A 14,030-nucleotide genomic window follows, 5' to 3' on the forward strand; every position below is an offset into this window, starting at 1 on the left:
CAAAATCAAGAGTTGGGTCACTTAACTGACTGAGCCACCCATGCACCCCAGACAATTATAATTCTTTTTAAGAATGTTTATACAAGTTCTTGGGGCATCTGAGTGGCTCAATCAATTAAGCATCCGATCTTGATTTCGACTCAGTCCATGATCTCAGGGTTGTGAGGTGGAGCCTGCTTAAGATTCTCTCTCACCCCCCACCCAATCCCCCTGCCTTCTCTGTCTTAAAAGAAAAAAAAAAAAGCTTATGCAAGTTCAACAAAAAGTGACTTGATCATTAAACAAAAATAGTATATATGATGCTTAATGGTTTAGCTTCATAATAGGTTAGAAATGCAATTTATAATCCAATTGTTATCTACCTTCCTAGTATCATTCCACTGAATTCAATGGAAAAGTAAGTAGTCCCAAACCGTAATTAAAAGCAGTTGAGAGACTTATCTGCTTGATTTTTCTACTTGTTTTTCTAAAGGGAGGGGAGGTAGCAGGAAGTTCCTATGAAAAAAGGTTTGAGGGAGAACATTTATCTGTCCTGGATAAAATCAGTTTTGTACCACAACTATCCTTCAAGAATAACTCAAAAGAGCATATACTATTTCTAGTACCACTCCACTAATAAAACACAATTTGAATTTAGTTCCCCTTCTAAATGGGTCAGCCCACAGAAAAACACTACTGCTCAATTACATTATGTAAATAACAAGCAGAATCTATTGGATTCATGAAAATCTCCAGTATGAAAAGTTGCATCTTCTATTAATAAAAGCCCACTAAGAGAGCTTCTTTCATGAAGAAAATAAAGATACTTCCAGTATCTCACATGGCTCATTGAACACATTCATTTACCTCTACGTCTTTGTGAAACACCTTCCATATAGACAGCAAAAGAGCACAAAGAGAATGGTACAAGTGAATGCAAAATACTGGCCACAAAATTTGGGGAGCTAACAAGCAAAGGCAAAAATAGTAACTAGCTTAGTAGATAACGGCTAAGGGGAAGAAACCAAGATGCAAACTGAATCAAAGCCACAGAAATCCCAGAAAGGCAGAGAAGTGAAGACACTGGTAGATCTCTTAAGGTGTATGGTGTAACAAAAAACAAAAAGAATGAAAGTTCAAATGAGTAAGTCAGACTCCTAGACCCACTTCTCTATCCTGTAGACAGGCTCTTTATATTACTGATCCAGATCAGTAGAAAACTTAGAAGTTCACTCTGAATTGGATGAAACTCCTTGCTACCGAGAAAAATCAATTCCTACATAAGCCAAGTAGTTAGGTGTTCTGTCTTTTGCAACTGAATTCATTCCTAACTTGTACAATTTGTTTGTTGACAGTAAAGGTTTATGTTCATTTTCAAAGAGGAAGAAAATGAAAGAGCCTTGATTTGTCCAGGCTTATCTACTCATCCATTCTACTAAAACTAAAAAGAGAAGTTTGAAAAGACTCCAGAGTTACACACTGAAAACAATGTGTACATAAGACATAAAGGTTGGGGGCGCCTGGGTGGCTCAACGTCTGCCTTTGGCTCAGGTCATGATCCCAGAGTCCTGGGATTGAACCCCGCATCAGGCTCCCTGCTCAGCCAGGAGTCTGCTTCTCCCTCTCCTTCTGCCCCTCCCCCCCACAAACACACTCGTGTGCTATCTCAAATAAATAAAATCTTTTTTTAAAAATATGGAAAAAAAAGACATAAAAGACGGCATCTCAACAATGATAACATAACTAAATGTTTCCTTCATATCCTCACATCTTTCAGGGAAAGCTAAAAAATTTCTTTTTCTCTCACATCCCATCTTACGGTTTCATCTTTCTTAAAGCCTCACCAAGTGCTTAGGACCAAATCTTCTAAGAGATCGTATCTTATACCATATCTAAATCAAAAACAACTGGGGAGCCTGGGTGGCTCAGTCGGTTGAGCATCCAACTCTTGATTTTGGCTTGGATCATGATCTCAGGGTCGTGGGACAGAGCCCCGAGGTGGGCTCTGTTTTTGGCAGGGAGTCTGCCTGGGATTCTCTCTCTCCCCCTCCTTCGCTCCTCTCCCGTTCTCACGCATTCTCTCCCCCCCAAATAAGTAAATAAAAATCTAAAAATAAATAAATAAATACTGTAGCAATCTAAAGCTTTTAACTGCACAGGAAAAGAAGTTATCTTAAAGTCTTCTGTGTCTCTATCTGCAACTACTCTACAAATTAGTGTCATAAATTTGCTTAATTCAAAGTTCAAGAAAATTACACTCTAAGAGTAAACATGTCATATAGAAAAACACAAATTTAAATTACTTTAATTAAAGCAAAATTAGAGATTTGGGAATGAGAAGGGTTAACTCAATCCAAAACACAACTATAGATCACTATCTTTAATAAGTATTAATATCATTTAATTTTAACAGAGTACTGCAGATATATTTGCACTATTATTAAAAAAGTATACTCTTCATTGCTTAAGCCTCTGCTTTCACCCCACATTTTTCTATCATCCCAAATAAAAATTCAGATCACTAGACATCCAGCCTATTCCCACCTCAAGAAAATTCTTAAAATGCATAAAAGAAAGGGTGGAGGGGTCAAAGAAAACTGAATACTTATAGTACTTTGCTGAACTTAACTTCCTGCATATGTAAGACAGCTTATTTCCGTCCACATTTTCTGTAAAGCTATAAAAATTAACAAACCTAAAGAAATGTTAAGAGTTTATATGAGATAGCTTACCTTTTATTTATAGGTTTTTCATCTTTTTCATAAGGCTTTACAAACCATTTGCCAATGCGTACAAAGTTCCGGTTCATTAAACACCGTTCCAACAGATTGTGAACTGCTTTAAATAGCAGAGTACGACATTCATAGGAAAGTCCATTCTCCCACACTCCATCTTCCTCTTCTACAAGAGAAATGAAAGAAACAAAAAGTAAAGTAGTGGCACTATATCTACTCAGAGTCAAGTAAAAAGTGTTACAGTTTAAATTCATAAACACTACTATACCTACTACATAAACCCAACTAAACCTCAGAATATTGAGCTACCACCACTTCAATATATCTCCAGACATTGAAATATCAGGTTTCAAAGTTACTCCATTAAGGAGCAAAATGCATAAGTGTCATGTATTCCATTAAAGTACCTGAAAATTATTTTCCCACTGCATAAAAAGTCAATGATATGTTTCAAACATACTGATTTGGTTTCTGTATCAATGCAAAGAACATCTGTATAAGCTGGTAAACATTAAAGACACGCTATACCTAAGATGCCAATTTCTAAGCTGGCTCACTTGTTACTTTGTCCTAATTCCTCCAGTCATTCAGCCTGCCAAAAAAAAACTAGCCAGTTAATAATTAACTCAAAAAATGTTATGTCCATCAGCATTCTAATCCACTACTCAACTATAAAAATAAGTGATGAATAAAAAGGAAGCTTTTGGCAGAGAGGCTAACAAGCGACGCATTATTAGCCACCTTCGGTCTCATTTCAACCAAATGATTCCCATTACTCTTCAATATAGGATCCTCTACTTGACGAAGAAATTTTAAAATATAAAGATTTAAATTTTTTTTAAAAGATTTTATTTATTTATTTGACAGAGAGAGCGAGCACAAGCAGGGGGAGAAGCAGAGGGAAAGGGGAAAAAAGCAGGCTCCCCGCTGAGCAGGAAGCCCAACATGGGGCTCTATCCCAGGACCCCGGGATCATGACCTGAGCGGAAGGCAGACGTTTAATGACTGAGCCATCCAGGTGCCCCAGGAGTTCAATTTAAAATTTAAGTCTTTAGTGGTATCTGGGTGGCTCAGTCGGTTCAGCATCTGCCTTCCGCTCAGGTCATGATCCCGGGGTCCTGGGATGCAGTCCCGCACTGGGCTCCCTGCTCAGTAGAAAGTCGGCTTCTCCCTCTGTTCCTCCCCTGCTCGTATTCTCTCTCAAATCAATAAATAAAATTAAAAAAAAAATAAATAGAACATCCAATACGAAGTTATAACTACCCTACTAACTATACAGCCTCAATTTTGCCAGCCCATTAACCACTTTAACTTACCAAAAAAATGTTAACATAACATAGTTATTTCTAGATAAGTCTAGAAGTAGTTCAAGAAAGTTTATTCTCTATCCATTTCATATCTTTAACAAAGCATCCAAGGAATTCTGCTACAAATGATACTTAGGCTTTTAACTTATTTCAAATATAATTTAGTATCATTCCATAGCCTGTATACTTTTATAAACATTTTATAAATATGGGTCATCTTTCAGTATAAGTAAAAAATAAATGATGAAACCTTAATTCAACACTAAAAATGTCTACACTATACCCATAGAATAATAACAAACTATGATGGGCTTTTGAATAAAAGCAGAAGCATGTATTAAGAGGGACACATGGTTTATATTCATAATCTACACAACAAATGGATAGACTAAACATTAACTAAAAAGCATAGTGACAGTGGACTTTAACTGCACTAGAAATCTGTGCCACTACAAAGGTTAATGTTGATTTTATGTTGTTCTTTAAAGTGTTTCCTAAATTAGTCAAGTCTTTTAAGTCAACTAATTATTTTTCCAAAAAGGTAAGCTTTAAAAAATGACAGTACTTGAGAGTTGGAATAATTTTAAATCATTAATATTAAGCATTAATTTTAAAGGAAAAGAGGTTTTATATCCTATTATATTGTAGACCACCTTATATATGTCTATATAAGCCAAAACTTCACAAGTTTCACCTTATTAAAGAAAACAGTAGTCTAGGAGAAAAGGGAAATGGCACACAGTGACTTCACTTTAATTATTTAACGGTCTAGATCACAAGTATATTCGTGAGTTGCTGAGAGAAAAAAAATAAATCTTAATCAATCTGCTTTCAGCCTAATCAGAGTGTGTCATTTCAAAATTAGTCACATTAAGAGTTTTACCTCAAATTGTCATCTATGATTACTAAAAATATGCATGTTTTTAACTTCCAGTTATGCTGGGAATATCTCCCAGTTCTTCATTTCTTTGTAATCTATTTAGTATACTTTATTGCCTTCTCAAAAATCCTTACCTTCTGAGAAGCACAATGGTTCTAACATTTGTCCTACAAAACAAACGTTTACCAAAATCTTTTTAACTAGTTCTAAGTTTTAAAGCCACAAAGATCCAAGATACAGAGTTGTTACCATTACATATCAAAGTTGTTCAGTCGCTATAAACTTTAATTATCAGAAAATTATTCACTTAAAACTTGAGAATGAATTTGTCTTCTTCCCACAAAGAGTAAATAAAAGAGTTTTTGGAATAGTAAAAGCCTGTAATACAATAATTTGCATACATTTTTTACATAAAATTCTGAAGATTTTTATTTTAAAAATCTATCTCAGTTAAACCTGAAGTTAAATGATTTAAGAATACTAAATATAGTTTAAAAATTTCATCAGTGCTAATTTTCAAGCATTTCTCCCTCACTGCTCTAAAGTTTATCTAGGGAAATTCTAGTTCTAGGGAACTTAATGCTTTTATCTAGAGAAATTTAGGTGAACTTAATCCTCATTTTACATTATATCCTCAAACGCCCACATTTTCATTAACACTAAATGGGCGTTATGCATAAAACAAAGAAGAAAGGACACCTGTTAGGATTTTTCTAAGCCAACAAATATCAAGTATATCTTCACCTATATAGCAAGTAACTAAGCAACTATTATACTAAAGCAACAATTTCATTTTTCACTGCTGAAGAAATAAGTCCAATAACACTCAATGAAAAGCCTGAAGATTTTTTTGTTGTTGTTTTTGGTGTGTGTGTGGCGGGGGAGGTCACCTAGAAGTAAGAGTCTACTCAGCCAAGCTTCTAATAGCCTGTTATAATAACCATAGCAAAAGTACTTCTCTACATGTGTATTCAGATATGAAAAGTGAAATGGTACAACCAACCCACCCAAGATAGTGATATGCACCTCTTACACTAATTAAAACCAGTCCCTGAATCTCAACACCAGTATCATAATAGAGAAGGGAGGTAGAAGGGAACATATAGCAAATCTTTACCTAGCTCTTTTGAATTTAATCAACCATAGCCTAAAGGAAAAAGTCTGCTTAATGCATTTAAATAAATGTTTTTCTCCTCTTGTATCTGTATCCCCAGAGAAAATAGGTTCAATTTTGTTTATAGTAATTTTCCATTAGAACTCTTAGCATTAGAACTCATCATCATGACCTGAAAAATTTTCACAAAATATCTGAAAACAATGCAAAAGTTCAAATGCTAAATTTGATTACCATAAAATATTTTCCTGAAGATACAGATTATAGTGATGACAAACTATGTGATAGGTCATCAAAACAATTCTGAGTGGGGGGAAAAAACGAAAAAATGAAAAAGCTGACACTCTTAGTACTCGTATTCAACATTTTTCTCAAAACTGACATCTTTAAATATCTCCACAGTAATACACCAGTAAAAATGGACTCTTTTCCTAAATAATTCTGCCAAGCTTTTAAAACACAACATATACTAATGAATAATGAATGGGTCAAAAATGATAGAAAATGAGAAATGTTTAAATGTCTAATTCAGTGTTTGTCTTAAATAATTGCCCATTCATAGCCATTCATTCAACAAATAGAGCCTTAAGCTGGCAGCATCACTGATCTACGGCAAAACCTGAAAAACTCTGGTTTAAAAATCCCCTGAATATATGTTGATGATTATCTTTGATTTGAAGATTTAAAAGATATATGCTCTTGCTCAAAATGGGCAGTACATAGAAGAAATATGACAAATAAAAGTGTTCCTAGAAGACTAGTCAATACAAAAAGTTGGTCACAAGTAAACTATGGAACAGAAGATAGAAATGAATTAACTCGCTTCAGGCCAGCTGGGGCACACAACAATTTTTTTTTTATTTGGCTGACACTAGATTCCTATACTTGGCTGCTATTTAACTGTTTGTCAATCCTGTTAAAGCTGCCACTTAAGGTTAAATTCCACTATAATATCCTTCAATAAAAGAATCTAAAATTAAATTCTAAGAGCAACCAATGGCCCATTTAGTTTGACAGTATTATGATGAAATTCTGGTATAATGAAAGTATTTGGACAAGTTGCTAAAATCCCATATATACACCACAGGAGCCAGAAAAAATAACAAATATTTTTAGCCCTGAGTCTGTTTTTTTAGTTTCAAGGTATCAGTTTTCTCAAAGAGTCTCATCACAGTCTAGTTTGCTATGAATTTTTTTTTTAAAGATGCAACCTCAGGAGAGGGAGTAGTTTTTGTTTTTATTTTTGTTTTAAGGGAAAGACTAAAAGCCAATAATGACAGCAATAAAATTCCAAAAAGGTTAAGGCACAAAAGAAAAATACCCAGAAAACTCTTCTCCATCAAGGACACACTAATGGTAATAAAACAATCTTGGCTTTGATGCAAACTTAAAAGAACCAGTCCTACCTATTACATAGAGACTTGTGAGCAGAGGAATTAAGCTAAAATTTTCCCAAAGCCAATTTTACACCTCTATCATACAACCACTAAATGAAGTCTGCTACAAATTTTAAGTTAAAAAATATATATATAAATAAAACTTAAAAAGCTGTAATCAGAGAAAAGTTTTGTTCCCTAATCCTTCTTCTATCAAAACATATTAATTCAACTACCCATTGTCTCAGAGGAAGCAGAGCAAAAAGTTAAAAAAAAAAGTTAGTTTTTGACTTTGGGATTTAAGGGGTATTTCGAACAAATCTCTTCCTGGAATGTTAAAGTTAGGCAATACTAGTTAGCAAAAATCCTAACCCAAAAATCATTAGGTCTGTGCAAATCACCAAACAGTACTGACTACTACCGCTACAAAACAAGTACTGAGGGTTTAAAGTGTGTATCAAATTAGGTTTGGTTTGCTCTAACAGATTTTTACCAATTAGCAATAAGGTAAGTTTACATTCTGTTTCTGTATCTTGAAAAGAAAATGACCTAAACAAATGCTACATTATATTCAGACAGGCAAAATTTAAAATGCACTATAGAACCTGATCAGACTCTTCAGAACTATCAAGATCATCAAAACAAGGCAAGGCTTAGAAAATATCACAATCTGGAATAGCCTAAGGAGACATGACAACTAAATGTAGTATCCTGGATGAGAACATAGGATAGAAAAAGAACTCTGGGTAAAAATAAAGGAAATCCAAATAAAGTACAGGCTTTAGTTAATACCAGCATATCAGTATTGGTTCATTAGTTGTGAAAAATGTATACAACATATGATATTAACAATAAAAGAAGCTGGTTGATGGTTATACAGGAACTCACTATACGATCTTTGCAAATTCTATGTAAACCTAAAACTATTTTAAAGTTAAAAGTTTATTTTTTAAAATACACTATGGATGACACAAAAGAAATAAGGGGGTTGAGCAAAGGCAATTCTGTACTTTTATCACTGGATATTCCAGTTAATAAGAAAAACAGAATTCTAATCTTTGCAAAATAGAATGCCTTCCCTCTTTCCCTCATCAAGAAGGGAAATAAAACCATAATCACAAACATTTCAGTAATAAGATGTGGTAGGTGCTGAACCAAACAGAAGGGCACTGCCTGTGCCTGCAAAAAGCAAGCTCATACTAAATTAACCAGCTTTTTAGTTACCACCTGGGTCCTTCCGGTTCCCTTTTCCTCAGTGCTACACCTCCACTTGGAACTCAGGATTGCCTCCTGCAGCTGATGCCACCCCTACTGTCCAGCTGCTCTCTTCTCAGGGGAGCTTAAAAGAAGGGAATAGAGTGCCACAGATGGGAAGAAATGAAAAAGGGGTTAGCTAGAGAGACAGAGGCAGACTAATTATCCCAAAAGGGAGGCAGACGGTGTCCCTGGAGCAAAGAAAAGGGCGAGACAAATATACTCCATCTGAAAAGACCTTATTATTCTTTAAGATATGTCTGATTTAAGTAACAACATTCTAAAGTAAATGACAAGTTGGGGGGGGGAGCTAAAACATTACATAAATACCACTGACTACACACATTGTTTAAAACAGTACAGAACAGGCTTTGGAATGGTAATTATGATTATACATACTACTAATATATTTTGCTTTGCTATTTCAATTGCTTTCACTCTGATAAATGTTTTAAAGTTAATTATCATTCAACGGCATTCAGCAAAATCTAACAACAATTAAAACCTAATCTTCCAAAATTATATTCATTCACATTCAAGATCAATATTTTAAACTACAGGTATTACCATTTTTTTTTAATTAGCAAAAAAGCAAAGTTAAACTACAGAAGCAATTTTTTAAACTGTAGCCCAGTTTTAGGAGAAAACATATTTAACTCGTAACATGAATCTAGGGGGAAAAAATCCACATAGTGTTTTAATATACATCAAAACAGCTCACATTTAATTATAATAGGCTTTCAAAATACTAGTCCTATGATGGTAAAACTAAATACTACACATCTGTTAAAATTATCTTTGATTCTACAAAATGTATTACACGAAATCTGGAAGAAAAGTGGTCTGTTCAAATGCTCTGCCAACTTTATTAATACTGAAATCCCCAAGTCAGCATTATAGTTTATCAACTAGTTTATATAGTTTATAGTTTATCAGTAACATTAAAACAGTCTCCAAACATTTTAGTTAAGGTGGTCTTTATGACCACTTAAAAGAACAAAATAACTCCAGCATACCAAAGTGAATGGAAGGAAAAAGGAAGCTGGCAAGCTTAATAAAGAAATTTCATATCCTGACATATATATATCACATATATATCATATACTTGTACATATACATACATATGTAAACACATCACTTTACATATTTAGAACTACAATGCATACTCATAACTAAGGACTAATATCTCCAACAGGGACCTTATTAGAAAAGTAGCAAAGCTGGAAAGCATTTATCATAAAAGAATTGTAATCACTCTCAAAGATTAGCAGTGAAGGGTTTGTTCATTAGAACGTAAAAGGAACTATCAAAACAAATGTAACACATACATTCCTACAGAAACATTAGTCTTACTAAGAGCTTGTTTAAGACGGTCACCTGGATTACATTACATCCAAAAATAAAATAGGTCTTATAGGTCAAATGGACAATAATAGAAACTTCAGAGTATTCAATTTCAAGTAAGAATGCTTTTTTTAGTTATCAAAAAATCCTAAATTTACCTGTCAAGAATCATTACCAAACATCTTGCTGAAGTCATTCGTACCTTGCAGCAAATAACTAATCATTTACATTCCTATCATCAAAGATTCAGTTAACTTTGACTCTTAAAAATCTAAAGGAACCACAAGCTTCAGTGACTACATGAAGAGCTACAGTTTCTCTTTCTAAAGTAACATTTGGTCGTAAAAGTCAAGAAATTAAGATAGAAGTAGTCTTATTGATAGGTTCATAATAAAATTATTTTTTGTGTAACTTTTCAGAGTATGATTCCACGTCCTATAAAAGCTAAACAAGTTGGCACTAGTCTCATTTTAGTGAGTGTTTGAAGGAACAGTACCTAAAACAAAAAGAATCACTCTCCAAGAATAACAAAATTAACATATGCTTTCATATGTTTTACATGACAATTAACAACAAAATAAATATATACCTTGGAAAAAAACATGAGAAAGTTACAATAATATTTCTAGATACTCCTACAACTGTCTGCATATTCATACGGAAGACAGCAGTGGCAGAATGGACTCAAATGGTGAATTCCATGTGCCTGCAAATTACTTTGTTAGGAACTTTATGCTCCCCCATTTCATTTTTCTTAGGTAACATGCCTCCCCTGTGCCCCGTCTGCATGAAATACACAAGGAACCTGGCTGGTGAAAGAACAAAGTTACTCAAGGCTAAAGCCTGACATAATATGGATAACTTAGGTAAAATAAAATAACCACAGTGAAATATAACAGTAAGCTAAATTTCTATCTGGCTTCACACTTAATAGTGGTTCACACACACACACAAAAAATCTTAATTTGTAATATAAATGATTTTTAGAAAAAGTATACAATGTTGTTATATATCATTAGTTAGAAATAAGTTGCTTTCACCTGACAAGTCATGGTGAATAAGGTCAGCAAAATTGGGGTCTTCACCCCACCAAAATATCCACAATTCTCTTCTTCCAGGCCTTTGATCTCGCCGCCAAACACCAAGTACATCTGCCTTAAGGCAGCGACTAAAACTGCTCAAAATTGGGTCTTCCTCTGTCACCGGAAACAGAATAGGGGCAGAAGTTGGGCCTTGCCATACATATCTTTTCCATTTAATTCCCGTCAAGTCAGCCTAAAGAAAAGAAAGCATGATTATTACTGCATATTCATTCAAAGTCAGTAGTAACTTTTTTTTTTATTAAAGACTTTATTTATTTATTTGACAGAGAGACAGCGAGAGAGGAAATACAAGCAGGGGGAGTGGGAGAGGGAGAAGCAGACTTCCCATGTAGCAGGGATGCAGGGCTCAATCCCAGGACCCTGGGATCATGACCTGAGCCAAAGGCAGACATCTAAAGACTGAGCCACCCAGGCGCCCCAACAGTACTCTCTCTTAAAGCCCCTTATTTCATTGAGACATTACAATTTTTCAATATATATTAAGATGTTAAAGCAGATTGACCAAAAAAATTATTCTTTGATCATTCAACCAAAAATTTAAAGGAACAAAAACAGCTAAAATATTAACACTGACATGTCACTGAATAGCAATAAATGTGTCCCAAAGAAAAATAAAAGAAAGTTAACAATATTAAATATAATGTACTTTAATACTGCACACGTAGTAAACATTTCCTCTAAGTTCTGTTCCAACTGGTCACGTTTACTCCCTGGTGTCACACTTGTAACAGAAAATTAATTTTTAAAGACTCATCATTTCATGTTTATAGAAGTGATGGCTCTGATGAAACGTGACCTATACTGAAAAAATTGTTAGTTCTTCACATATCCCTTTTAGAAGTGAAATAGGTGCTCACAAAGAACTGTCAGATTTGTACTAGTCTATTTCCAAAGAACTTGATCCTAAAAGTACCAAAAATAGAGTCAGAGAAGACAAATGTAAAACCTGCTGTTATGTTTTACTGCATCTGAAGAGATGCTGATTAATGGACATTGTACAAGAAAACATTTTATAAGAGAGAAGGGCATTAAAAATTCCAATTTGGCACAGTGAAAGAAATTCAACAGAGGGAATTCAGTAATTCTTTAACTTAGAGGTGCAAAGCATAAGGTGCCAAAAATGAAACTGCTGATACATGACTGGCAGTTTACACTTGCCAACTAGTTGTGCTCCGCCCACTCAGTTCACTTACCTATCACATACTCTGTTAATATTTCTCCTAGCACACAAAAAATGAAAAGTCACTGAAACTTTAAATCATGGATGAAGCTAAGCCACTGTCCAATTGAGGACCTAAATATTTGCAACAGTTGGTAGTTTTCAAAGTCTTAACTGTGGATGTTCCCAGAACTGGGCCAACCTATACAATTGTCATTCCTGCCTCCAGCTTCCCTAGACTTTTCAATAAAACGAGGGAGCAGCCTGCTCAAAGCATTCTAAAAATGCAAGCAAAACAAATACGAAAAAAAAATTAGTGCAAAACCACAGAACCTCCTCCATTAGTCCGTTTCACTCTCACACAAACATGTTCTAATAAAAGCAAGATGGCTAGAAACTGTCAAAATGGCAAACTGTTTTCAAAGTTTAAAGAGAAAACATGTGAAATGGCATCTACTGGTTTTTACAGAGAGATCTGAACTCATCGAAGGGAGAAACTAATCTTCTGTTAGCTTGACTCATTAGAAAATGTAAAAGGAAGAGAGATTTTTAGTACCTAAGTTCCGGTGTCCTGTTTATTGGGGAAACCAAATTAACAGAGTGAGGAATAAAGACACTGGGAGAATGGCAATAATGCAAAGTGTTAAGAAGGGATACGGGGTCAATAAGGAGAAAAGCAGTAGTTAAAGCAAGAAACACAGAGGCAAATGTGAGTGTCCTGCCAGATCAGGAGCACAAGTTGAAGACAAGACTACGGTGAGGAAGAGTCGGAAACAAGAAAAAAAAAGCCAGCACTCCTAAACCAGAGCCTAGGATGGTGGGTGAGCGAACGTGTTTCCCGGGGTTGGTGCGGAGCTCCGCCGCCGCGTCGGCTCCGGCTGGGCCTAGCCTGGGGACTCGGGCATCTGGATCAGACCCGGACCCCCTCCCCCACGGCCCAAGGGCGCACCTCGCGGCCCCCTCCCCCACCGCCCCGCTCGCCGCGGCCCCCGCCCGCGGCCCCTGCACTCACCAGGCAGAAGAGGTTACAGTGACAATCTTCCAGGCTGGCCCCGTTCGGCACGAAGGAGGAACTCATCGTCCCTCACAGCAGCCGCCGCCGGCGCCACAACCCACCATCCGCCATTACCGCCGCCTCCGACCAGAGAGAGAAACACAGACACCGGGGAGGGCGGGGGGGTGGTGGTTGGGGGAGCGGTGGAAGAGGAGGCCTCCGGGCCGCCCGCCCTCCCCACCCACCCCCCCCGCCGCCGCGAGCAGCCCCCGCCGCCCGGCCGGCACCTAGCCGCCCGGGGCCCAGGGCCGGCGGGAGTGCCGCGCCGCGCTTGCCCCGCGGGCCGGACTGCGGCCGCCGCGGAGCCCGCGGACGCTCGTCCCTCTCTGGGGGACAGAGGGGATATGTGCCCCTTCCACAAGAAAAAATAATAAATTAACACAATAAATAATTAAAATGGAGTCCGAGAGGGCAGAGCCCAAGCCCTGGAGGGTTCTCCCGGGCCGGGAGGCGCCCGTAGAGGGGCAAGAAGGGCAAGAACCGGGAGGGAAGCCCAGGCCCCCGGCCCGGCAGCGGCGATGTCCTTAAGCCCAGAATCTCCTCAGTGGCGGAGGTGGTGGCGGCGTCTGCGGGCTCAGACCATTCTCTGGCTGTGTCTTCGTGTCGTCCCTGGGCCAAGCCGGCCTAACGTCTGCTCTACTGCGGCCTCACCGCCCGGACGCCGTAGTCTCCCCCATTTTGTGGGCCCAGCGGGCGGTGTTTTTCCCCCTTTAATCCGAATTCAC

At 37.0% G+C, this 14,030-nt stretch overlaps 1 protein-coding gene across 2 annotated transcripts in view; it reads right to left on the bottom strand.

Moving 5' to 3' along the window:
• MED13 (mediator complex subunit 13) overlaps window positions 1-13,480 on the bottom strand; it is a 100,347-nt gene extending 86,867 nt beyond the window's left edge. For both annotated transcript variants that reach the window (XM_027624482.2, XM_027624481.2), the window contains exons 1-3: window positions 13,264-13,480; window positions 11,030-11,264; window positions 2,712-2,880 (exon numbers count right to left, since the gene is read on the bottom strand). In XM_027624482.2, the coding sequence (XP_027480283.1) occupies window positions 2,712-2,880; window positions 11,030-11,264; window positions 13,264-13,329 (470 nt within the window). In that variant the 5' untranslated portion in view covers window positions 13,330-13,480. The remainder of the gene's footprint in view (window positions 1-2,711; window positions 2,881-11,029; window positions 11,265-13,263) is intronic.
• Window positions 13,481-14,030: the final 550 nt, after the last annotated feature.

The sequence above is a fragment of the Zalophus californianus genome, chromosome 16 (assembly GCF_009762305.2).
Source record: "Zalophus californianus isolate mZalCal1 chromosome 16, mZalCal1.pri.v2, whole genome shotgun sequence".
Taxonomy (NCBI): domain Eukaryota; kingdom Metazoa; phylum Chordata; class Mammalia; order Carnivora; family Otariidae; genus Zalophus; species Zalophus californianus.